Genomic DNA, 26,085 nt, shown 5'->3' on the forward strand with positions numbered 1-26,085 from the left:
CTATTAGCTGGGTGAAGAGTTGCAGTGAGGAGGTTTCTGAAGCAAAGATGAGACCTTATACCTTTTTACCGTCCTGACTAGCTCTCCCTCTCCTAGATCCACTTCTTGCATCAGAAAGTAACCCATGAGACAATGAGTGCGTTGTTTCAGCTCCAACACCCATCAGATAAAAGCATAGCAGTAAAAGGCCAGAGAAATGACTGTTTATAGATGGCATTTGCTGTTTTCCCCATCATCTGAATCTGTCCCAAAGCTATAACTCTCTTTATGTGCTGTTTTTAGTAAACTGGCCATGACTAGGCACTTTTCCCCTCCCCCAGCTGTGGAGTACATTCCATTGAGACAAGGTTTATAACCACAGGGAAAAACCCTCCAGGCCAGCAGGATGTAATTCCATCATCAGCCCAAGAGACATCTAATCTTGGTGCGATTTACGCCCCCAGAGGCTTCTCCTTTGCTGACCTCCTGCCTCTGGTTCCATCAGGCTGCAAAATGCAGTTGGGAAAATATAGGATGGAGGCTGCAGTTCTAATTAGTCTTAGCTACAGATTTCGTTCCCTCCATAAGCTAAAGTCTTCTCTTCCTTCATCATCTCTCATGATCACACAGTATTGTGTGGTCACAGAATATCTTGTGTGGCTGCACCCGAATGTGCCCCTCCCTTCATTCCCTAAGATCCCTCACTCGTTCATCCTCACTGCACCTCATCAAAGGATCTCTCCCCTCACACTGAGCACTCACAACCCCTCATCAGCCGTTAAGTGAATCAGTTCTTCCAATCCTCTCCCTCATTTTTTTTTTCCTTCCTATTTGCTATCAGTCTCAGATGAGAGGGTTGGAAAAAATACTATATAGCCTGATTTACTGCTTTCTTTTCCTTATGATGCCTACCAAGAAACAAGCCCTATTATTTTGCACTAAATCCTCATCTCACCTGCTGCTCCCAGTACCAGTGGCTTTGAGGGCAGATGGCTTGCGGATCATTTTATCTAGGGCACTGACTATTTGCTCAAATTTGGGTCTCTGGACCCGCTCCTTCTGCCAGCAGTCAAGCATCAGCAGGTGCAAAACAGTTGGGCAGTCTGGGGGTGGTGGCAGGCGATAGTCCTGGTCAATGGCATTAATTACCTGCAGGAAAAGAAGAACAAAGCTTTATCACAGCTGGGAAAATAAAAAACAGACAAGCTTCAATCACTTGGTGGCATATGACTTTCTTCTAATTGAATTGATACAGGACAAAGAAGTAGATGTACATTCTCACCACTTCTAAAACTTACATCCTGATTGGACATGTCCCAGTAAGGCCTCTCACCATAGGACATCACCTCCCACATGACAATGCCATAGCTCCAGACATCACTGGAGGAGGTGAACTTGCGATACTGGACAGCTTCAGGGGCAGTCCAACGGATAGGGATTTTGCAGCCCTAGAAAACAGTCAGAGAGCAACCAGAATGTTACTGAGATAAGGACTATTTGTGAAAATGACATCACTGAACTGATCAGATGCCAGCAGTACGACACAACTTTGAGCATGGGGTGCCAGTCCAGTTGATGCTGTCTTGTAGGCATTGTTGGTTTAAATTCAAACTATGGTCAAGATTTCCACCTTGTTCTATCGACAAATATAGATGAAAAACCAGAATCATGCCTCCTTGCTGCTACAAATCCCATGATGTAATAGATTTTAACTTTTATAGCTCTTCTTTGCAGCATTCGAGAGGTGGCGGATAGTAAAATTCTCCTGAAAGTCACAATCATATGGCAAATTCTCCTGAAAGTCACAATCATATGGCAATCTAAGGCCATTTAAACAATCCCAACCTGCAACACCAAGGACAGATACACTGAGTAGCTAGCATTAACTTCTTCCTCTTTACATCTTGACCTCTCTGACTGCAGGTATGGCCTGCCAGATGAAATATCATTCAGGTGCTGGTTCTTCAAAACATATACATCTAAAATTTGTTTCACTTTTCAGTGACTGGATTCTTCTTCATCCCCTGCATACCAAATGGTAGTTTCAATCTGCCTGTTACACTCCCACCCCTTTTGTAGTATGTATAACAGGTGTCAGAACTTCATAGGCAATAAGTTCATTTGATGGTTGGTTGTAAGCCCATAAATATACTTATGCCAGTTATCTTTTCTGTAGGAAAAAACCAACTCTTTCCTCAAAGAGTGGTAGTACAAGACTTCAGTATCTCCTTCAGTCCTTTATACTTCCTGTAAGGAGCTCATGAAAGGGGAAAGATAACACCCACATCAGGTTATGAGGTTCGTCCTATTCACCATCATTCCAAAAAGAACGGCACTGAGACTCCATTTCACATGGCAGAGTGGATCAGATATACAGTTATTTTTGTTTTTTACTGGTTTGGAACAGATAGCCCACAAGATAGAAGGCTCTACCCCACTGGTCTCTCTGGTCTCAAGATGGACTAAGAAGGGTACACCAACTCAAGGAGGAACACAGGAAAAAATTATAGCTGGCAGCACTGCACTAACTCACTCCATAGTGGTAACTCACCAGAGCTCCAGTATAGGTGGGATTTGAAGCATCATCCTCCAGAAAGCGGGACAAACCAAAGTCTGACACCTTGCACACAAGGTTACTGTTGACTAAGATGTTACGTGCTGCCAGGTCACGATGCACATAGTTCATGTCTGAAAGGTAGCGCATGCCAGCTGCAATCCCCCGCAGCATTCCCACCAGTTGTAACACACTGAACTGTCCCTCTTTCTGCTGCAAGTGAGGAGGCAAACATAGGCTTTTATGACCACAGAACATGAAGACAACAGGGAAGACTAACAAAGAGCAAGGTAACAAGGTGGATTTATGAAGTTAGAGAACATACATCTTAATTTCAGCCAAAATCTGAAGATTCAGGACAGCAAATAAGAAAGGAGAATGGGCTTAAAGCAATGAATCTCAAATGAAGTCAGACACTTGTGATCTTTTTCTGAAGACAAATCTCATCTTATGGCCATATCCTCCTTTAGCATCCTATGCCTAGTCTCATTAACTAAGATTGCTAAATGAATGGGAGCAGACAAATCTGCTCTTACTGTTTTAAGATCTTTACAATGGGTTCTATGCAATTCTACACAATGGGTTCATGTGCTCTTCAAAATGTACCTACCAAAGCACTTGTGGTTGAATTAGTATATGAATCAGTAAAAAAAAAGAAGTGAAGCATCTATATTGCAAAAATGTCTGTATTTATGTTTTGTTACTCAAAACAACACTGGAAACTGAGTCCAAAAATAACTACAAGTTTCATTACTCCATTACAATGTTGAAACTTGAAAACATTCAGTGGAATAAAGTCTGAAAAACATTATTAGAAAGGCAAACTTTGGAGTGTGCACATGAGGAACTGGAAGTCTGTGTACAAATATAAATAATTTAGTACTGTTTACTATTAATTATTTGAGCTGGAGGAGTCTAAAATAATGAAGACATTTTATATGATGGGTGAGCTTTTGGAGTATTTTCACCATGTTGGCCCAAAACCACTTTGGTAATTTGCTATTATTTCTATTGCACCTGAAGAGGGCAACTGAGGACTTAGAGAAAGGAGCAAAGAGGAAGGACAGGCAAAATTATCAGATCTGAGACTGGCATACAGCAAGATGAAGAGGTAATGGTTGTGGGAGACTCTGGTTGTGGTACCCTGAGGAAGGAATCCAGTGATCCATTCTCCATGAACTCTGTGACAATCATGACTGGTCGGCTCTTGGTGACCACACCCTCCAGATGGATGACATTGGGATGCTCAAATTGCCCCATGATGCTGGCCTCGCTCAGGAACTCCCGCCGCTGTTCATCTGTGTAACCTGACTTCAGGGTCTTAATAGCTACTGTGTATTCACGCTTCCCTGGATGTTTTAGGCGCCCAAAGCACACCTCTCCAAACTCTCCTGTCAGGGGTGGAAGAAACACACCTCAAGTAAGGAAACACAGCAAAGAATTTTAGTCAGGTGCACTAAAACATTCTACTGTGGAAGACTCCAGGCGCCGCTTGGAAATAGGGTTACTAGGACTGTTTGGATTAAGGTAAAGTTCTTGATGAAGGCTCAGGTTAGAGATTACATCTTCAGGATTCAAATGAGGAGCTCTGAGTCTTCAGAGGGTGTTTTAAACTTGGTTTGGAGCCAGCATCTAAGGGTAAGTAGGTTAAGATGAATTTTGGTAAAAATGAAGGTTAGCTATCCTGAGACACTTGATGAACCATGGCTGGGTTCATTTGAGACCAGTAGTGTGCCAGGTCTCAAGGTGAACAAGAAGGCACTTCAAAATCTGCAGATTCTCACAGTACCTGATCCAATGACCTCCTCAATCTTGATGAAGGACACATCAATCTCCTTGGCAAATTCTCGAATAGCTTCATTGGGATCTTCATAGGTTGAAGGATCAATGTAATACTTCACTCCAAGCCCTGCAGTGGAGGAGACAGCCCAAAACATCACCAGAATCAAACCCTAAGAGACATGGGTGTTAATGAGTCCTGAAAAGAGACAGGCCCTTGCCATCTGTTGCTCAAGAACACTTACCTCGTGCACTGATATACTGCTGCAGGCGGTCTGTGTATGGAGTCTCTCGCCTTTTACTGCAGGACATAAAGGAAAGGAAAGTCAAAACACACACATGAGTCTCTCATAGGATGCTGGGCTAGGCTTTTCAATGCAAGACTCAAAGAATCCTTGAATTTAGGGATAGAAGATGGGTGTTAAGATCCTGCCCATCTCTTGGTAACCAGTGCATGCTTGTTTTTTATGTGGTAGTTTTTACACCACTGTTTGCATCCCCCCTTTAGATATGACAAATGATAGGGCCTTCAGCACTATCCTGAAAAAAAATATTAGAGTTTAACATTACTGTCTTGGAAGTCTTCTTGCTTTTCAGGCTAAATTTGCTTTTTAATTTCATTTAATTATGACAAATTATTCTTTTCAATACTAATCTAAGACACCTCCTGTGATGCCTTTTAAGTTCTTCAAAAACATTCTAAGAGCCATTTACTCTAATGCTTAATTTGTATAAATTTCCGCCAAAGATTAATTATTCTGTATTTTTCATCCTAGTTTCTTAACAGCATTTACTTTGACTATTCTTTTCATATGTATGGTACCCAATATCAACCATGCAGAGCCAGATGGACAGAAATCTGTTCCATTGTGTGACTTTTGCATGTGCAGATCAAAACAGGTATGGTCTTCATTAGTGTAATATTTATTGCAGATATGCATCTAATTTCCAGTAAGCATAGGTCCTTCTCAGCACAGGCGTTCCTCAGATTACATTCTCCTCTTAAATGTGTGTGATTCAAGCAATGTTTTCCCACATGATCTAGTTGGTTTATAAGTTTCATCCTATTCTTGGATTGCTCTAAACATATTTTCCATTTTCTAGTCACTTCCTTTGTTCCCAACAGTGTTCATATTTTTTTTCCAAAAATGTACCATGCATGCTAGTTTACAATCTTTTCTAAATCATATTAATTAGACCAGATTGTAAATCAAACCCTGTGGTTTGTACTGTCCCTGCTGTATGCATGGATTTGTATCAACTCATATGCTTTGCTGTTTCAGCACAAGACCTCCTAGCTGCTGATTCAATTGGCATCTGATAACAGAGTATCATGAAACATTATGTTACTTTTCTTTACTAATATATCTAATTCTGTCATTCTAACAGGTAACTTTGTGTATTATTCTTACTTGTCAGGCTTATGTCTTTAAATTCTGCTAAGATTGCAAAAACACAGATAGATCTACCTTCAAAACCTGTTCTCTTGTGGAAAGAAATTTGCTTTACTGGGGGCCTATACCTAAGACCTCTAACTCTGCTTTTCTATCTGAAAGTCAGGTCTACATTCATGGTATATCTATAGGTTATCCAACACACTAAAGGTTTTCTATCTGTAAAAAAAAAGAGCCAATTAGCTACAATAGGTGTTTCACATTGTATATTGTGGAAAATGTGTACCAACAATTAACAAAAACAAGTTAAAACTATAGCATTGGACTCTACGTATATTCAACCTTTTAAAGAACTACTCATTTCACGTGGTGTTCCTCATTTCCTACATCTTCCAATCCCTAACATTCTGTGATTCTGTGATTCTGTGATCTTCAAACTTACTTTTCTTATCAAGGACCAATTTAAAATAGAAATTTGGTATCTCCACTTTTTCTGAACAACTGTCTGTTAATTGCATGTGATCCTTCAAGCATAAATGAATCTATTTTTTATGATATTTCCTTTTATGTAGATACATTTACAGAAACTCATTAATGTCTTCCCCCAACACAGTTTTGGTAATATTAATTTATTCTGTATTTGGTTTATTTTTTTAGAAAAATATATGCTTTATTGAGTTATGCACATAGTATCAGATTTCCAGCTGTAACAAGAAATTATATTTTTAACAGTTCAAAGCTACAAAAGGAGGCAACAATGCAAATATAACAATATTTGATAATTCTTTTCTTTCCAGTAAGGAAAATATTAAAAGACAATATATACAGAAGGAGAAAATAAATGTAGAAAAGGGAAGAGACCAAAAGAGAAGTAACTAAAACTAGATGTCGCTTTCTAAAGTTAAGTAGTTGATATATATTTTTTAGGTCTGCAGAGGCAGAGTAGAGCAAAGATACAGAAATCCATTACTGACAATCTAGGGGATTAAGTTCAGATCTCATTAAATTCAAGGAGCAGGTAATGACTGTTTCTTTTCTTCAAATAACAAACCCCCCATTGTTTACTTTTGTAACTCTACAAAAGTAGCAACCCTTACTTTTTTCTCTCTCTTTAAAATTTCTGTCTTTCTTTTTTGCTATAACAAATCATCTCTACATTGACTTATCTGCCCTTTTTCTTTCCAAAATGGGAAGGGATATTTGCTTTCTTTAACCTATGTTTTATGAGTTAGTGTTCCATGGAACCATTGGGGTTGTACATATTTTACTGTTCAGCAAATGAGCTATTGTTTCTTGGTCCTTGGTTAAAGGGACCTTCTAAATAAGTGGATCTAAATACTTATTCCACCAGTCCTTCTTCACTACATTGTTTCATTCTCCACTTGGTTGCCTGAAATGCAATTTATGGTCCCTTCATTACAGTGATGCATTTAAATATCTTTTGTGCACCAGCTTTAAAATGTTTCCCATGTGTTCATATTGCTAACTAGCCAAATATCAGCTAAGTAAGTGAGCAGTTTACCAAAGGAGAGGCTCCTCAGATAGGAGTAATGGGGAAGGATCTTTCCTTAATTAGAAAATAGCATCTCAGGGACATCTGGATAAATGTAGATCAGGCTGTTTCCCTTAGGACAGGGTTATGTAGCAGGGATAAGAAAGTTCCACTGTCTGCAGTGCACATGAGCAGGTCAAGGAATTCACCTCTTGAAGATGATGGCAAGGATGGCAATGGCAGCAATTACCAAGAAGGCTAGACCACCGAGTGCTGAGCCCACGATAAGCGGCAGTCGGTCCTGCACCATCTCCGAGCGCTCACCTATCAAGGAAGACACATGCATGCAGACACACAAATGCAGAGGACAGGAACTGTTAGAGTTTCCCTTCTACTCAACTAGGTCTCACCCACAATTCCATCCCTACCAGCCCTTTGCTTCCCAGGCTATTCTCCAGGAGTTCAACAAATGCTTGACTGGGTTACCCCTTTACCCAATCACTGTGCTTCTTCAGTGCCTTCCTTCCTACTTCTGAAAAGCCAATGCTCCCTCTGAATCCACTTTTTCTTCCCCTGGTCCACTGACACCTGACTAGCCACTTAAGTATAGGATAGCTCTACACCTGGGCTTTGATCCCATCATACCCTACTAATATAGCTTGTAGATGACATGCATGAGTACCTTTGATCCAGACCAACGAGTTTCATAACGTAATATATTGCTCTCTGCATGAATGGATGGTGATACTGCTGGAAGGCAAGCTTCTGGGTATATGTCCTGTGTCCCATCTGTCTTTAAGACTTGCACAGAGCATTCAGCTGTAAGATGTCCTGTGACAGCTGGAGACCAAACTACAGCAGTGTGTAGTGCTATGTACTGTAACACCCTCCTAAAGAGAGTTCTTCTGACACACTCTGCTCCTGCTGGTCAGAGGTGCAGAGGCAACAAGGGGTAGGACTGGGGAATATGGTGCTAGTGTAAACAATACGCTCTGACAGCATGAAGCTTCTTTGAGTGAAAAAATCTGCATATGCAAATTGTGATATACAGAAATACAAGCTGAGTAGTGGTGTCTGGTAGCAGTACTCCAGAGCATAAGCTAATACATTCAGGGACACACACAAGTGAAAGATGGTCATGAGCAGATTTAAGTACAAAATGGTAACACTTACCTCCCATTAAAGTCTGGAAATACATCTTTCCACTATAAGGGCCATAGCCCACTGCTGTTCTAGCTCGTACTTGGAAGGCATAGATCTTGCCTGGGCTCAGATTTGATATGGTGGCCATGTTGGTTTCACTAGTCAAGGTGAATGAATTATCCTCATCTTCTGCCTGTGAATTTCAGTGACCATAAAGGAATTTGAGACTTCTGCCCACACCGCTTGCTCTCCTCATCAAGGAATGCTAGTTTCCATGTCGGCCCTATATTCTTTGAATCTGTCACAGAGCCTCCCAACCACAACTGCTATTCCAGATCTGACTTCCTCACACAATACTCGTTCCTCACTGCCGCTTTTCATTCCCTTAGGCCTGGGCTTCCCACAAACCTCTGCCAAAGACCCTTAGTCCTGACCTAAACAAGAGTGAGAGACAAAACTACCTTACCCTGTGGTTCCTTGCTAAGCATATCCATTAAAAAAGCCCTAGCCTGTCCTGAAATTTTGCTTTCTACAAGCTCCAAACTCATGTATTCTCCTAGGAGAATCCAGAGCAAGAATACATGTAATGCTGTATCCAGGAAGCTGCTAGACATGTTACTACAAATAGCAGACCCTTTTACTCCTAGAAAAACAGTAGCCCTACAAAATCCTGTAAAAATATTTATGTGAAAGATGAAGAATATGGAATGGGAGTTTGCCTAACAGCCTTACGTACCTCTTCCCCTCAAAGTAGTTGGATTATGAGTCATGAAAGATATGAACGGAGAGCAACTTTGTATTTGCTACCCCAAAATTCCAGCACATAAACAGGTAACCGATATTTGCCACTTAGTGAATGAAAAAGTGTGTTCCTCCTTCCAAAATTTCTTAGAGATGTCTGTCCAGGCATAAATGGGGACACAGGACTTCCCTCCATGAACACATGACAGAATGTTGCAGTGAGTCCAATTCCAATATATACATTTGGAAACTTCAGCTCCTTCCACTGCTACCTGTGTCAGCTGGTGCTAAACTTACTACATTGTTAGCCATAGATTTTTAGCTTAGGTACAAGTGTCCTCTCTTTTTTTATTTGCATTGTCCCTAGCTGGTCCCAAGTTGGGAAATTGCGGTGGACTGATGTTAGATGATGTGTATATTATGAACTTCTGGTTTTGTTACAGCTTGTTCTTCCCTCATAATTGAAGCATTCATCTCTATCTTATCCATCCTGATCCAGGGGTGCATCTCCCAGACAGAAGATTTCTCTGTTGTCTTTTGCGTAACAGCTATACAACAATCAGCACTGCATCACTTTGCGCTCACCTTGTCAAAGTAGCGTAGCTGGTAATCCAGGATGAGCCCATTGGGCTGGTCTGGCTGAGGCCATGACAGTGTGATGCTATTGGCAGTACGACTCACCTGATGCATCATAGGGATGGCAGAGGGAACTGGAATAAAAGAGAGGAAAAAGAGATTGCAAAGGGATAAGCTTAACAATGAATTATAATTGAATATTCTTTATGATGAGTTAATAAGTTAGGTTAGCTCTTCCTTTAATTTCCCTTAATTTGCATTGTGAAGTACTTTATAAAAAAACCAGAAGAAATCCAGGCACAATTCTACTTTAGTGGGAGGTACAGCCACTGACAACTTGGACAGAAAGAAATCCACATCCAACTGATCATGCACAAGAATTATGAAATGATCCATATTGTTGCTGGAACATTATTCTGATCTTCAAATTTGCAATTTTTACATGTAAGATGACAAGGTGTTCAGCACCACTGCCTTATTCTGGGATCACACTTGGATAAACAATGTGATAGCAGTCAGAGCAAAAGCAGAGCACACTACCTCTCTACTGCTTCTTCCCCAGATTATAATTCTTTGTCTGGGGAAAAAAATCAAGTATGGACTGTCAGAGTAATGGAGGCCTTTCACTACCAGATCATGGTTGTAAACCAGAAGACGGAGGCAGATGAGAACACTGATGTGTTAAGGAACAGATTTAGAAGCATTCCTCAGTTTAGTGGTCCCGGTTCAGTTGCAGATCACAGAGAATGAAAGCATTTCATTTTCATAGCCTGATCTGCAGCCTTGTATTCTGACTACCTCCTGGATCTCAGGCCAATCCCTGTCAGGACTGTTTGCCCAGATGTGAAAACTACCACTGTATTCGAGACACTCAATCCCTCTGCGGACCATTGAACCACATATGTCCAATCTGAATGGTCTTCTAACTAGCACTGCTGCCTGGAACAACCATCTAAAAGTCACTGCTAAGTGCACATGTGTGGAAGCTTCACATACAGTTTTCCTGTCTCTTCTTAAATAGCTTGCTAAGTTTCTGTCTTTTGGTGAGCAGGCTAGCCTGGTATGCTACCCAGATGGAGCTGTTAGCTCTCTTGATTCCATTACGATATTAAGTGCTTATAGTATGTGTCAGATATTAACTACTGTGGGAAAATGTCAACTTCCCTTTATATAGAAAGCAAGGATCTGGACATCAAACATAAAAGAGGGCTTTGGAAGCATGAATCTAAACCAGAAAGCAAGCAAGAACTTGTGTCTACCAATTTTAGAAATCTTTTGATTGGCTATTCTAAAAGTCTGAACTTCAGTTCAAGACTTTGAGACTTGTGTAATTGCCATTACTTCTCACTAATCAGAAACTCATTAAATCAGTAGGAAGAAACAAAATATTATCTTGAAGATAATATGATTAATAATTTCGAATACTGTTCACTGAACTGAAATTAGACTACAATGAGAAACAATCCAAGCTACTATTTGGGGTAGTTTTGCTTTTCATTTTTTTGTCCTCCTAGGGGCACCATTCACATGTTCCGAAGACAACAGAAGTACAGAACAGCTATTTAACAGCAGGCCTTTTCCTGAAGTAGCTAGTTCTTCTAAAAAATATCCTCAGAGCAAGAAGGGAGATGAATGGTTGTTAAAGCCACTTGCATGTGAAGCTTTCTGGAGAATGAAAATCCACTTCTACAAAAAACATCCATGAATTTATACGTACACACACATACGTGCACACTCTCCAGGTTCATGCGAAAGCTAGAAGAATATGAGTTTCTTCTTAGGAAGAGATTTCGAAGCAAAAATTTTAGGATAATTGGAAGAAGATCTTTCAGCCTGCCAGCTGTCTGTCCACAAAGCTCTTCTCAAGTTTTGCTTTCTCTCTGCAAGCAAAATGTCATGTTGCCAAGAAAACTCCAAGCAGGCAGCTAGGGAACCCTCATTTTCCTAATGGAAGTAACATTTTCAGGAACACTTACATTTTCCAGAAAAAGCATGCCAGTGAAAAGCTGCCACCTAACTCCACTGGTTTTACACAATATACACAAAATTCCTTGATGTGAGGAATGAAGCAGAGACATTTGGCAAATGATCAAAAACTGCAGAATAGCCTTTTCTTCCCTCGTTAATTGTGAAAAAGATAAAAGGATTATTTTTAATAACAAGATAAAATTATTCTGAAAGACATAATTCAAATGGGCTCCAAACAGCCCAGGCAAGTGGGAACCAGTTAAAAATGTAAATGAAACAAAAATATAAGAGTATAAACAATAAAATGCTTTCTCTCATCCTTACTCCTTTAATTTCTTACAATTGCTTGTCTTTCAAACAAGACTGCACAACTACTTCACCCACTAATGACAATGTTGCAACAAGGGTAGAGGACAGCAGCATTTCCCCAAGACCATATGTAGCATTTAAGACAGAAACGAATAACACTGTATTCAAATGATAATGTGAGAAGAATGGGATAACTGGTCAGTTAACATTTGATCAAGACACACTCTGCTACATTTTAATGTTGTGAAAAGTTTAACTTCCTTCTGATGGGACATAAAGCACACACAGGGAGAGGTGCAAACCTAAATACATAACTACACTGCCAGGGAAGAGCCCACCTCCTTCTAGTCTTGGATAAAGATTTTGCAGAATGCTCGGAGTTAAATCTCCCCTCCATTCCTACCCTCCCACCTTTTTTCATTCCTCTGCTTCCCACATCCAACAGTTATTCTTCCCACTCTTCTCATTTCTTTCCAATCCACATTTTTCCCCTACCTGGAAGGAATACTTAAAGTCAATTAGCAACATTTGACCTGTATTTTAGTTAAAACATATCGATTCTGATGTTAGTATGCACTATCAGTTTTCAGCTACCCATCTTTTGCCAATAGTACAAAGACCTGATCTGGCACTGTGCATAGTACATTTAGGCACAGCAAAATCTGCACCAGAACAATGACGATAAATGGTACTCTATTCAGATGGGCAGTATGCAGAAGCAGGTTACAACTAGTGGAATTAGAAATATTGGGAAACATAAGAAAAAAATCACTGGAGTGGCTTTACCCAGAGTTACACTGTGTCTATCATCTCTTGACCATGCACCCCAGCATTCTAGAATGTCCCTGTTATCCAGGTATGTCCATCACTCAGGGTAACTGGGTCGTGGTGGTCGTGGTTGTGGGGATGCCCAGGATAATGCAGTCTGCTGTATTAAAAATAGTCATTTCAGTGATATGTACCTAATAGGCAGATACTACTTAAGGCAAAAGCCTAAATCAGTAAAAATGCTCAGTACTAAAAATAGAATCATCATGGAATCATCATAGAATGGTTTGGGTTGGAAGGGACCTTAAAGATCATCTGGTTCCAACCCCCTTGCCACAGGCAGGGACACCTTTCCTCTAGGTCAGGTTGCTCCTGGTCCTGATTCATAGCTATGAATTAACGCAAGACAGGTTGTCTTTAATCTACCTCTCTGAGACAGAGTTCAGATTTTGATACATGTGTTTGCCTCTCTTTTAAGGACAAAACTTATGAAACACTGGCCAGGGAGCTCTTCCACCACTTCAAATAAAAGAGATATCTAGATTTCTCCTTTGAAAAATTTCGTACTAAGATAATGTGAACACTAATACTAAGGTGATGTGAAACGCAAACATATTTGTAGGTGGAATGGGTACATATTTCCTGTCAGAAGTGTGTGATAAAGTTACTCTCCAGTGGTAACAAATCAGGAAATATGAAGTTCAAGGTTTTATGTCTTAAGACAACACCCAAATACACTAACTCTGCTGCCACAGCAGTGCTAGATGAGTATTTTCCTTTGTATGCATGCTGACTATTAAAAATGTTTATAATAGAACATTGCTTTCAAAGCTTATTTCATGTATACAAGTGTCCAGTTCTATGTTGATTTGTCACTTTTATTAATTTTGCTCTTTTCACATGGGGTTTATAAATGGAGACATGCTAGGTCTCTGTCTAATGACAGCTGAAATCACACGGCCCAATTCAATCTGATCTGGGCAGCTGGACTAGATGATAATTGTAGGTCCCTTCCAATGGAACTATTCTCTTCTCTTCTCTTCTCTTCTCTTCTCTTCTCTTCTCTTCTCTTCTCTTCTCTTCTCTTCTCTTCTAATTATTCACTGAGTGCAAACAACATGTTGTGAGATCAGACCTCTAAGGAAGACTGAAAAAGGACTCCTTTCTGTATACTATTTATAAAATAGCAAATATATGAGAAATTCTTACGCATATAAAACCTAATTAAAGCTGGAAAGCAGTTCAAACACCAGTTAAATACAGCTCCCAGATTCTGCTTTTTGTGGGCTGTCAGTTGCAACTCCTCTACATGGCAGGACAAATCTTTTCGTGGTAGAACACAGGGGTGGATTTAAGATACTTTGCGTACCTTAAAAATGCTACGTTCTCTGAGTTACTAATGTTTGACAAGTTTCTGCTGTTTTCTAATAATGCTGATGTCCTTGACTGTAGTATCTGCTCAGACCAGCAACATGTGCCTGCAAGCCTAAAAATCTACCTAAATCAAGACTAGATAAGGAAGGAATGTGAAGGAAATGCAGACTAGTGTAACAGTACATGGCAATCCTCACCTATGCAGAGCACAGCCAAGTGCCATTTTCAGTAAACCATGAACATCTCTGGCATGCGACATTCAGTCCATATACCATGCAGATACCCAAGATTCAATGACGGGGTTACAGCACTGGTGGATAGGGGAAGAGTGACTGATGTCATCTACCTGGACTTGTGCAAAGCATTTGACACTGTCCCACATGACATCCTTGTCTCTAAATTGGAGAGGCATGGACTTGATGGATGGATCACTCAGTAGATAAGGAATTGGCTGGATGGTTGCACTCAAAGAGTTGTGGTCAACGGCTCCATGTTCAAGTGGAGACCAGTGACGAGTGGCGTTCCTCAGGGGTCGGTATTGGGACCTGTGCTGTTTAACATCTTTGTCAGTGACATGGACAGTGGGATTGAGTGCGCCCTCAGAAAGTTTGCCGACAACACCAAGCTGTGTGGTGCAGTTGACACGGTGGAGGGAAGGGATGCCATCCAGAGGGACCTTGACAGGATTGAGAGCTGGGCCTGTGTGAACTGCATGAAGTTCAACAAGGCCAAGTGCAAGGTCCTGCATGTGGGTCAGGGCAATCCCAAGCACAAATACAGGCTGGGCAGAGAATGGATTGAGAGCAGCCCTGAGGAGAAGAACTTGGGGGTGGTGGTTGACGAGAAGCTCAACATGAGCCGGCAATGTGTGCTTGCAGCCCAGAAGGCCAACAATATCCTGGGCTGCATCAAAAGAAACACAGCCAGCAGGTCAAGGGAGGTGATTCTGCCCCTCTACTCCGCTCTTGTGAGACCCCATCTGGAGTACTGCGTCCAGCTCTGGGGCTCCCAGCATAAGAAGGACATGGAGCTGCTGAAATGAGTCCAGAGCAGGGCCATGAAGATGATCAGATGGCTGGAGCACCTCTCCTATGAAGACAGGCTGAAAGAGTTGGGGCTGTTCAGCCTGGAGAAGAGAAGGCTCAGGGAAGACCTTCTAGCAGCCTTCCAGTACCTGAAAGGGGCCTACAGGAAAGCTGGAGAGGGACTTTTTACAAGGGCATGTAGTGATAGAAAGAGGGATAACGGTTTTAATTGAAAGAGGGTAGATTTAGATTAGATATTAAAAAGAAATTCTTTCCTGTGAGGGTGATGAGACACTGGAACAGGTTGCCCAGAGAAGCTGTGGATGCCCCCTCCCTGGCAGTTTTCAAGGCCAGGTTGGATGGGGCTTTGAGCAAGCTGGTCTAGTGGAAAGGTGTCCTTACCCATGGCAGGGGGGTTGGAACTAGATGATCTTTAAGGTCCATTGCAACCCAAACCATTCTATGACATGATTCTATGATATGATAGGCAGCTGAATCCCATCCCCTGTCAATACAATCAGTGGAACCTAATGAGCAATTCAGCTCACTCTAAAGCAAAGCCCCAAAGAGCAATTCAGTCGCCCATACATTTGAGAGGCCCCTGCTATTCATTCTCTCTCTCATCCAGATGGCATTGCAGTAGGTGCTGGGTCTTCTACTGTACCTATGTAATTTCTGCTAGCCCTGAGTAGATAGACGGCTACGCCAGGGTGTCTCCGATGGCCATAGATGCTTACATGTGAAAAACTGAATGGAGCTGAGAGCTGACAGCTGGAAGGTGCCTCACGTTCAGAGGCACCAATCCTCAAGGGGGACTTCAACCGCTGTAATATCTGCTGGAGGAGCAACACAGCAGGTCATAAACAATCCATGAGGATCCTGGAAAGCATCAGTGACTAATTCCTGACCCAATCAATAGAGAAGGCAATGAGGGGAGGTGCTCTGCTGGACCTCATGCTCACAAACAAGCAAGAGCTCATTGGTGATGTGAAGGCTGAAGGCAGCCTTGGCTGTGGTGACCAAGAGATATTGGAGTTTAAGGTCCTGAGAGGAGTGAGCAGAGCAAAAAGCAAGCTCACAACACTGGACTTCAGGAGACCAGATGTGACCTCTTTGACGATCTGCTTAGAGGAATCCCATGGGATAAGGCCCTAGAGGGAAGAGTGGGCCCAAAAAAACTAGTTAATGTGCAAGGATTATCTCCTCCAGGTGCAAAAGTGGTCCATACCAACAAGCAGGAATTCAGGCAAAAATGCCAGGAGGCCTGCATGTTTGAACAAGGGGCTCCTAGCTAAACTCAAACACACAAAGGAAGTATACAGAAGGTGGAAGCAGGGAAAGGTAATCTGGGCGGAACATAGAGGCACTGCCAAGCATGCAGAGGTCAGGAAAGCCAATGCCTACCTGGAGTCACATCTGGCAAGGGATGTCAAAAGCAAGGGTGGCTTCTCTAAGTATATAAGCAGCTAAAGGAAGACTAGAGAAAATGTGGGCCCACTGCTGGGTGGTGCAGGGGACCTGGTGACACAGGACATGGAAAAGGCTAAGGTACCGAATGTCTTCTTCACATCAGTCTTTACTAGCAAGACTGGCCTCTAGGAACTTCATGTCCCAGAGACTGAGAGAAAGGCTGGAGCAAGGACGATCTTCTTCCTGGTAGAAGATCAGGTGAGAGAATATTCAGGCAAACTGGACCTACATAATTCCATGGGTCCTGATGGGATGCACCCATGAAGGAGCTGGCTGATGTCATTTTGAGGCTGCTCTTGATAATCTTTGAATGATCATGGTGACCGTGACAGGTGCTCGAGGACTAGAGGAAAGCAAATGTCACTCCTACCTTCAAGAAGGGCAAGAAGGAGGACCCAGGGAAATGCAGGCAGCTCAGCCTCACCTTGATCCCTGGGAAGATGATGGAACAACTAATCCTGGAAACCTTTTCCAGGCACATGAAGGACAAGAAGGTAATTGTGAGTAGCCAGCATGGATTCTCAAAGGGGAACTCAGGCTTGACCAACCTTCTGTGATGAAATTATTGGTTTGATAGATGAGGGGAGAGCAGTAGATATTGACTACCTTGACTTCAGTACGGCTTTCAGCACTGTCTCCCATATTATTCTCATGGAGAACATAGTATGAGCTTTAAGCACTGTCTCCCATAATATCCTCATAGACAACGTGATGAACTATGGGCTGGATGAGCAGATAGGGAGGTTAATTGAAAACTGCCTGAACAACTAAGCCCAGAGGTTGGTGACCAGTGGAATGAAGTCTAGATGGAGGCCAGCACCTAGCGGTGTACTCCAGGGGTCAATACTGGGTCCAATACTGTTCAATATCTTCACTAATGACATGGATGATGGGGCAGACTGTATCGTCAGCAAGTTTGCTGATGATACAAAACTGGGAGGAATGGCTGATACACCAGTGGGTTGCGCTGCCATTCAGAGGGACCTTGACAGGCTGGAGAAATAGACTGAAAGGAATCTCATGAAGTTCAACAAGGGGAAATGCAGAGTCCTGCACCTGGGGAGGAAAATCCCATGAACCAGTATATGCTGGGGGCTGACCACCTGGAAAGCAGCTTTGCAGACAGTGTCGTGGGGATCCTGTTGGACACCAAGTTGACCATGAGCCAGCAATGTGCTCTTGCTGAAAAGAAGGCCAATGGTATCCTGGGCTGTGTTAGGAGGAATGTTGCCAGCAGGTTGAGGGAGGTGATCTTTCCCCTCTACTCTGCTCTGGTGAGGCTGCACTTTGAGTCCTGTATCCAGTTCTGAGCTCCCCAATACAAGAGAGACATTGACATGAAGAAAGGCTGAGAGAGCTGGGACTGTTGAGCCTGGAGAAGAGAATGCTTGCAGGGATCTCATCAATGTGCACAAATACTTGAAGGGAAGAGGTGAAGAGGACAGATACAGGCTCTTTTCGGTGGTGTCCAGTGACAGGCCCAGAGGCAATGGGCACAAACTGAAACGCAGGAGGTTCCCTCTGAACATAAGAAACACTTTTTACTATGAGGGTGACTGAGCACTGGAGCAGGTTACCCAGAGGTGTTGTGGAGTCTGCAACCTTGGAGAAATTAAAAAGTGTTCTGGACATGGTCTTGGGCAACCTGCTTGATGTGACCCTGCTTGAGCAGGGAGGCTGGAGAAGCTGTCCTACAGAGGTCTCTTCCAAGCTTAGCCATTTTCTGATTCTGACCAGACAGCTGAATCACTCAGTAGTACTGACTTAGACATCCATGGACTACAACAGGAGTTCAGACAACTGGCTCACAGGTCATCACTTAACTGGGATTCAAACTAAACCCTGCCAGGGCCTGTATGTTCTTTCTAGTTATTTATGGGTTTTCTTCGCCTTACATCTCACCCCATAAGCTTCTGAAAGCATCCAGTGTCTCTCTCATTATATTTCACATGGTTTGATCAAGCTCTGCCATGCCTCTAATGTACTCTAATATGCCTCTATATTCTCTAATACTAGCCCCAAATCTATCACTCTCACATTCCTGTTTCTCCTTCGTTACCTGTTCAGGTATCCTATTATCCTCATATTCTAAGCAAATGGCATGAAGACCCTAGCTTTGTTCCACATATCTTCCCACATATCATCTTCAAGCAAGATCAGTCTAAATACAGCATGGAAATTCCCTTCTTGATGTGTTTAATATCTTATATTTATTTTGAAATCATCCTGTCAATGAAGAGTGCTTTAGAAAGGCAAGTTAGTTAGTTATTTTCACTTCCTCTACCTCTATTATTACTACTTTTTGTGTATAGGTTCCACTATAAACAGCAATATATCCTTTATGCCACAAGGTACCACGTTTTACTATGCACCTCCTATTTCTACTTGCTCAAAAAGCTTCTGTCTTCATTTAAACAGTTGCTGAAACCTGAAATGTGAAAACAAGCACATTCATTCTGTGCTCATGCTGCAGAGATAGGGCATAGTTAAGAGAAAAACTGGACTAATTTCTTTTTGTGGAGTGACCATAGAGATTTTTGTTAAGTCCCAGTCATAACTGGGCAAATCCGCTGAAGATGGCGAAGTTGACAAATGTCACTAAGGGAAAAATCAAACCTTAGGAGCATTTTTGTTGTTCCCATGTTAGAAAAGAATACAGTTAAATTCTTAGGGACCTTTGGCGAGTGCTCAGAGTTGGCAATTAGATCATAGATAAACAACTTGTTACTTAGAAAACTAATATAGCTCATTCAGAGGACATGAACACAGAGCTCACACTCCACTTGCTTTACCTGCTGGTTTTAGCCTGGCAAAACACAGTAGTATGTAGCTTTTGACAGTGCTCTTTTATTCCTTTCCTGTTTTGATCAAGAAAATGCCTTGCCTGTGTCCCTGCTCTTGCCAACTAAGTCTACTGGACTCTTTTGTCTCTCTTTGGAAAAGCAAATATCTTCAAGCAACTCATCCATTTCCCTTCTTAATCTCATAATCATACTTAAGATTTCATTCTTTTCCTCTTCTCACACCATTTCACCTGAAAATCTTCTGTCAGTTCCTCTTAAATTTCCTGGCACTTCCCACAACTGTCCTTGTCCCCATTCAGCCTCTTACATAAGCCTTCAGACTGTCTAGCTTTCATTTCTGCAGTTCTACAGATTTTTGATATTGCCAAGTCCCACTGCTCTGAATCCAACTGATTTAGAAGGCTGCTACGTATCTTTTCACAGGTACAAGGGAACCCAGTCACATAACCTTTATCCTCACATATCTCCATTAGCTCTCATAATGTCCGGATTCAGTTAAAAAAAATCTACTTGCTTTTAAGTCTGCATAGATTTGCTCCAACTTTTGAGTCTCTGCTGTCTTTATCTCTTCATCTTCTTTCTAGGAATGTAACAACTGCCTGAATGAATAAGTTCAGTAGCGTGTCTCTGGCAACAGACATTACTACATGCTTCAGTGGAAGGTGTAGGAAAAAAAAATGGACAGGTAGTTACAGCTATGCACAGAGGAATTTTTTTCATAATCCTTTAAATGAAAACCTGACTTTTGTCCTGAGACACGAGAAGAGATATTTGTTTACCCTAATAAGTACACTTGAAGATGTTAAAATAATAATTAAGATTTTAGTCAGTTTAATTTTTTTTAATAATATGGTTGGATTTTAAGTTCTTTCCTTTCTTTTTGTCAGGCTTCTCTCTGTGAAGAAGCATAACTCCACTACAATTACATAATAGTCATTCCTCATGCAGTTCATGCTATCTGGAACAGCCTTCCAACATCTTTCTATATATCCTGACACTTCTTTAGGCATTCACCGTCAGCACTTCAAACCTGAGCTGAAAGCAATTTGTTTCTCTCTTGTCTCATCTCCAGATAGTTTTTCCTTCTGCAATTTGCATATCAATTTGCATGTAATACTATTATTATCCAAACAGGTTTTATTATTACTATCCAAACAGGTTTCAGATGCTTTTTGCTATAGAAGTTTAAGTGTTACTATATTAAAGCAAGTTTTTCAGTGCCAGCCCTTCTTATTCTGTCTTCAGACACATAGTCACTGAAGAGTAGGAACATCATAATCAGGCTACCAGAGAAAAATGTGATTGTGTAACCAAAGGATCCTTCGAAGCAGGGCTGGCAGACTGTTAGTAGTAAGCAAACTCTTAGATGAACAGTGTTTTGGAGACAAAGATGAAGAGTGAATTGGTAGCAGAAGAAAAAGAAAAAGAAAAGTAGAACTGTTTCAGCACAGAATATTGCCTAAGATACCTCTAACAAAGGGGAAGAAGGTGGGGAGGCGGATTTTTTGGATCAGCAACTGGAACAAGCGAGAGAACTCTGACTGATGTATGAGTAAGCAGAATATTCAGAAACTGCCAGGGATGGAGGGTCTTTCTTTGGTCACCTTTAAATCAATGGAGAGAAAATTTTTGCTACAGCCATTTATTCTGAAAGGTTATCTTTTTCCAGTTTGCCTTTTTTATACCCTTCATGCCTTCCTGTCCCCTCCTTGTCTTGTTCAGAACATAAGATGTCCATCTCTACTTGTATAATAATAATAATAGTCATAATAATTGTTATAATAACACAGTAAGAACAGCAACAATAAGACATGTTAAAGTGAAAAGCTTCTGAAGGGACTGAAGGGAGGGGGCATGGATGAAAAAGGCCACGTGATGGAGGAAGCAGAGCCTTGTTAGCATGAGCTGTCACTATGAATCAAGGGCAGCTCATCTCAAGGTCACTCTTAATCTTGAGGAAGAGCAAGGAAAAAAAACCCACAAAACACAAAAAGAAGCCATTCAGTACACATTGCTGTTTAAGAAAGCTGGCCTCCCCTGAAACTGCTTCAGTGCACAAGAGAGGCATCTTAGAGAGAGACACTCAACACACCCAGCACACTCAGAGACACCAAGAGAGATCTGGAGGAACAGGAGTGGTTAGAAAAGTCAAACAGAAGCAAAAGACAACGGTAGATTTGGTGATTCCAGGCAGGAGAAGGAAGCAGCTACTCAATTAAATTACCTCAGATATAGATGAAGAAGGCTGAGATGAGAAGCACGAAGAAAGAGACTTGTTTAGGATGTTAATAGAACACCCACCTGTCTTCAGCAGAAGGCAAAGGAACTGCCTGGAATTACTATATGAATTACCCAGCCATATCTTTTACTGTAAACAACAACTGATCACCCACTTGCAGCCAGCTTCTTAAGAAGACCAGCTATCCTATACATGCTCTGCTACTCAATCTCTGTCAAGTAACACTTCAAAGGAAAGAAACAGACATTGTCAAACCCCTGGCATCCACTAACAGTAGGAAATTACTTGGAGTGTACATATATTCCCTTCCTTTCCATAACATAGAAGCAGAAATGACAAGATGTGATTTAACCAAGATCATGATGCCACATCTGGTTTCCCAGCATTTCTCTTGAGCTTTACCAAAGCCTGGTTTTGTAGGGGTTTCCACAACTACACTGTGGAATTTCATTAAGGATTTGTTTGAGTTTAACATTTACACATCTCCAAATGTTTACAGACATTTTTTGTCACTCAGTTCAAATTGTGCCCCCTCTTTCTCCTCACCGCATTACTCCTCATTATATCCTTTTAAACAAGCTGTGTACAATTCCTCTCCATACTACCTTATACATGCTTGTAAAGAACAACATATGCCCAGTCTGTTACTGTTGACATTTAGCAGCACTGTATGCCTGTATGCATGTGGCTCCAGTCCTTGTATATGATGTTTACAGTAAATCAGAATTTGCTTGATGTTGTTCTCCATTTTCCTCCATATATATAAGCCTTCTGTAGGCTATCCATCAGTCTGACCTACTCTTTAACTCTTTAATCTCTCCTGTTGCTTTGACTGTCCACACAAGCCATCAGTATTTTAGTTTACTCATCCCTGTGGTTTAGTTCCTAGTTACAAGGATCACACCACCTCTGATACAAATGTATATCACATTTTAATATTTCTGCCAGGTAAAAGGCAAAAAAAAATCTTTGTTTCCTATTGACAGGAGAATAATATTCCAAGACCACTTATCACAACAGCAAGGTTGAAAAGGTAAGAACAAGGTAGAAGAAAATACATAGCATGCAGAAGAACCCAGAGCAATTTCACTAAAATAGGAACGGTGATTCTGCTTCTGGATCCTTTGTCAAAATTCCATTTAACACCTCTCCAGGAACTGTAAAAACTGTAGGTTTTATATCCTTTTATGACCCACAGGACTGTATCATATTAACACACGCCATCCCTGGGTCATGTATATTTAGGTGATGAGTAAATATCATTGTATACATTCTTGCTTGTCATACAGCTCCTATCTGTATATTTAACTGTATCTTCATCTTCAGACAGTGCTTATCTGTCCCTCTATTTTCCACCTTCTTACTTTGACATGCGGCAAGGCAAAGGTGGACAGATTTGATGAAACACTCAATACCACTTGTTAAAGTGCACTAGAGTGTGAACTGAACTGAAGAGAATGGAAAGTGGTGTATAGAACAAGAAAGGAGGGAAAACCAGAGTATCTCAAAACATAGAAAGACAAAAAAGAAAAGTGAACAGGTGAAAATGCTAGAAAGACTGAATGAAGTATAAGATGAAATGGAGAGGAGTAGGAGATAGAGAAGGTGAAGAGGAAATGAAGAAATGCTCTCTAAGAGATGCTGTGGCAAGCTGATGCTCAAAAAATCCCCATCAAACCCTGATAGTGTCCCCTGTCTTGCACAATGAAGCAACATGGCTTGTCTGACCCACAGAACTACATCTCCCATTGCCATTTTCTCCAGGGCAGCTTCTGCCCCAACAACTCTTCTCCATATACAACCACGTCAGCTGCTAAACTCAGTTTTTCTCCCAAGAGGAAAGAAAGGAAAGCCCATTCAGAGAAAGCAGGAACGAGAAGGGCAGAAGTGAAATAATGGAACTAGCAGGGCACAACACACAAATAGGAAGACAGCTCCATGATTCAAAAGATAAAAGCAAATCAAATGAGAGACAGAAATGGAAATCTGGGGACTCACATGTAGGGGTCTCCTCACCTGACTGGCTGGTGCTAACATTGATGGTGGCATAGTGGGGTGGTTCTGAACTCAACTCAGTCACCAAGTTGACAGCCTGGATCTCAAAGGTGTACTGCACACGGGCCAAGAGGTTGGAGACTTGCACGCGACTTTCTGTCAGGCCCACTTGGCGTGGTTCAAATTGTACGCTGTCCCCACAGCGCACGCATGGCCCTGGGGACCCTGTTGGGCATACTTTGCAGATGACATTGAAGAAAACATCCTTGCGACCACCCAGGTTCTTGGGGAGGCGCCAGGTCAGGAGCACGTTGGAGCCAACAATTTCGTAGCTAAGGTCACGAGGAGCAGAGGGGATGCCTAGAAGACAGAATGAAAGATCAAAATCCCATGAAAGAATTGGAGAGAGGTGGGGGAGGGGAGAAGACAAAGCAGAGGGAAAAGAATAGAAGAACAAGTTGCTTTTTCTTCTCATACTTACTCTTCTCTAGTTGTCTCTCTTAACAAGGCTAAGAAAAACATATTCTTTGCTACATCAAACATACACTTACATACATGAAGGAGCAACTGTACTATCACATCTTAGAGAAACAAAATTAACAAGAAGGGTCTTTGTTTCAAGGGTGTGACTTTTACTTTTCCCTAAAAGAACAGCCAGTGTTTAGGGAAATTCCAAGCCTTTGAAATTTTAAATTTTGTGCAAGCTTAGTAAACATTTGTCTCTACTGAGACCTCTAATTCTCTCCTTTGGCACCTAATATCTCTGAACTCTCTCAGACTTCAGTTAGCCTGTTCCATCTCTAGCAGGAACTGAACACCAGTTTCCCTATTATTATTCCTGCTGCCAGCCAGATTCCTGAATGGCATTGGGAGTAAACTCTAACAGCTGAAAAACTGCCCATTCTGTGCATTCAGCACTTCCCCTGCTGGCACAGAGACAGTGAAGAGAAGGAGGAAAATGCAGAAGGTGAGAAGATGGCACAGGGATGAGAACGGGACAAGACACTGGAGCTAGAAAGTGAAAAGCTCAGACAGGTAAAAATAAGCAGCAGTGTTGCACTGCTAAACCTGGGCATAGACACAAAGCAAGACTGGAAGAGCAGAGACAGAGAGGCTGAGCTCAGTAACAGGGAGGGGCAAGAGAAACATGATTTACAGAACATTTCTCTCCAAAGGCTGTAATGAAATCCAGGAATCCTCATTCTCACCATTACTCTATAGTCAAGAAATATCAATGAAAACTATGGACAAAGCCTTTTCTCTGTCTAACGCTGATCAATATAAAGGATGACACACTCTGATAGTACAGGTGGATGAGGTCTTTGAGCCAGGATCTCTCCGGCTGCAATGCAGTTCATTGCTGGAGTATTTGAATATTTACAATAGCTAAATTTCCCTGGGGACTTACATTTCCAGTGTTGTTAAAAAAATAAATTATGCTGGAAAATTGCACAGAGAAGACTGTTTAAAAAATGTATTACTGACAAGATGAAGCATTTGTACATCAGGAAATGTCAGAATTAAATTTTCTTTTGTGATCTTAACTAGGCCACTCAGCATTTGCATTGTGGTATAGTATTTGATTGCATGATCACACACTAGTTTTCCCTGAGGATTCTTATCACAGTCAACGCAAAGGATAGACAACTGTCTGGGAAAAATAATCCGTGAAGTAAAGATTGCTTGATGCTGCTGAAGATGGATTCTGTGCAGTATAGGAAGCAAGGGTTTACAGAAAAAAACCACAATCCTATTTCCTAATTTCTAAGTGTTTAACTTCAGAGCCATAAAGTGTTTGCAAGATGCTTTAGGAAGTTATTTTTTCCCTGTCACTTCCACAAAGTTCAAGGGTCATGTCTGATATATTATTTAAACTATATTTTTGAGTGCTAATCACTAACCTTATTTCATTTTCTGCATCTAATTATTCTTTCTTGGCCTATTAATATTCATAATCAATGACTGTGAAAAGTCATAACTGATGAGAACCACAGAGAAGTCAATGAAAAAATTAATTATTTTCCCAAAAATAAAATTTGCAGAATTTGAATTCTGTGCAGTAAATATGGTCTTCACACTTTCAATGACAAAAGGAAGAAAATATTGGTTAACTCCTTCAATAAACAATGTTTACCCTGTGTATGAAATGAGTTTAGCATTTCATGAGAAATTAGTATATTATTCTCACATTAAAAGTTGTACCTTATGCATACTTGCAATGGACTTATTTAAGGTTGCATGAGTCATCTAAAATTTGGACATTTTTTCATTTCTGAGCATCTAGTATTGCAACAGCACAGCATTCTCAAACACAGTTTCATCAACATTGTAAAAAGCATGTGGGAACACTTCTGCCTTCTCATCTACGTTCAGTGAGTGGATATACCCTGTAGTCAACTGAAGGAGCAAAGGGAAGTTTTGGGTTATTTCAGAGATTGTGAGAAGAGGTGAATTGCAACTACCCTGAATCATTCA

General features: G+C 41.3%; 1 protein-coding gene across 1 annotated transcript in view; it reads right to left on the bottom strand.

Moving 5' to 3' along the window:
• The window catches only part of LOC137664373 (ephrin type-B receptor 5), a 76,969-nt gene that overhangs the window by 1,602 nt on the left and 49,282 nt on the right, over positions 1 to 26,085 (bottom strand). Inside the window, exons 6-15 of the mRNA XM_068402314.1 lie at positions 23,632 to 23,970; positions 9,668 to 9,792; positions 8,372 to 8,534; positions 7,408 to 7,522; positions 4,558 to 4,613; positions 4,323 to 4,442; positions 3,677 to 3,924; positions 2,531 to 2,746; positions 1,278 to 1,427; positions 935 to 1,128 (exon numbers count right to left, since the gene is read on the bottom strand). Coding sequence (XP_068258415.1) covers positions 935 to 1,128; positions 1,278 to 1,427; positions 2,531 to 2,746; positions 3,677 to 3,924; positions 4,323 to 4,442; positions 4,558 to 4,613; positions 7,408 to 7,522; positions 8,372 to 8,534; positions 9,668 to 9,792; positions 23,632 to 23,970 — 1,726 coding nt within the window. The remainder of the gene's footprint in view (positions 1 to 934; positions 1,129 to 1,277; positions 1,428 to 2,530; positions 2,747 to 3,676; positions 3,925 to 4,322; positions 4,443 to 4,557; positions 4,614 to 7,407; positions 7,523 to 8,371; positions 8,535 to 9,667; positions 9,793 to 23,631; positions 23,971 to 26,085) is intronic.

The sequence above is a fragment of the Nyctibius grandis genome, chromosome 5 (genome assembly GCF_013368605.1).
Source record: "Nyctibius grandis isolate bNycGra1 chromosome 5, bNycGra1.pri, whole genome shotgun sequence".
Taxonomy (NCBI): Eukaryota; Metazoa; Chordata; class Aves; order Nyctibiiformes; family Nyctibiidae; genus Nyctibius; species Nyctibius grandis.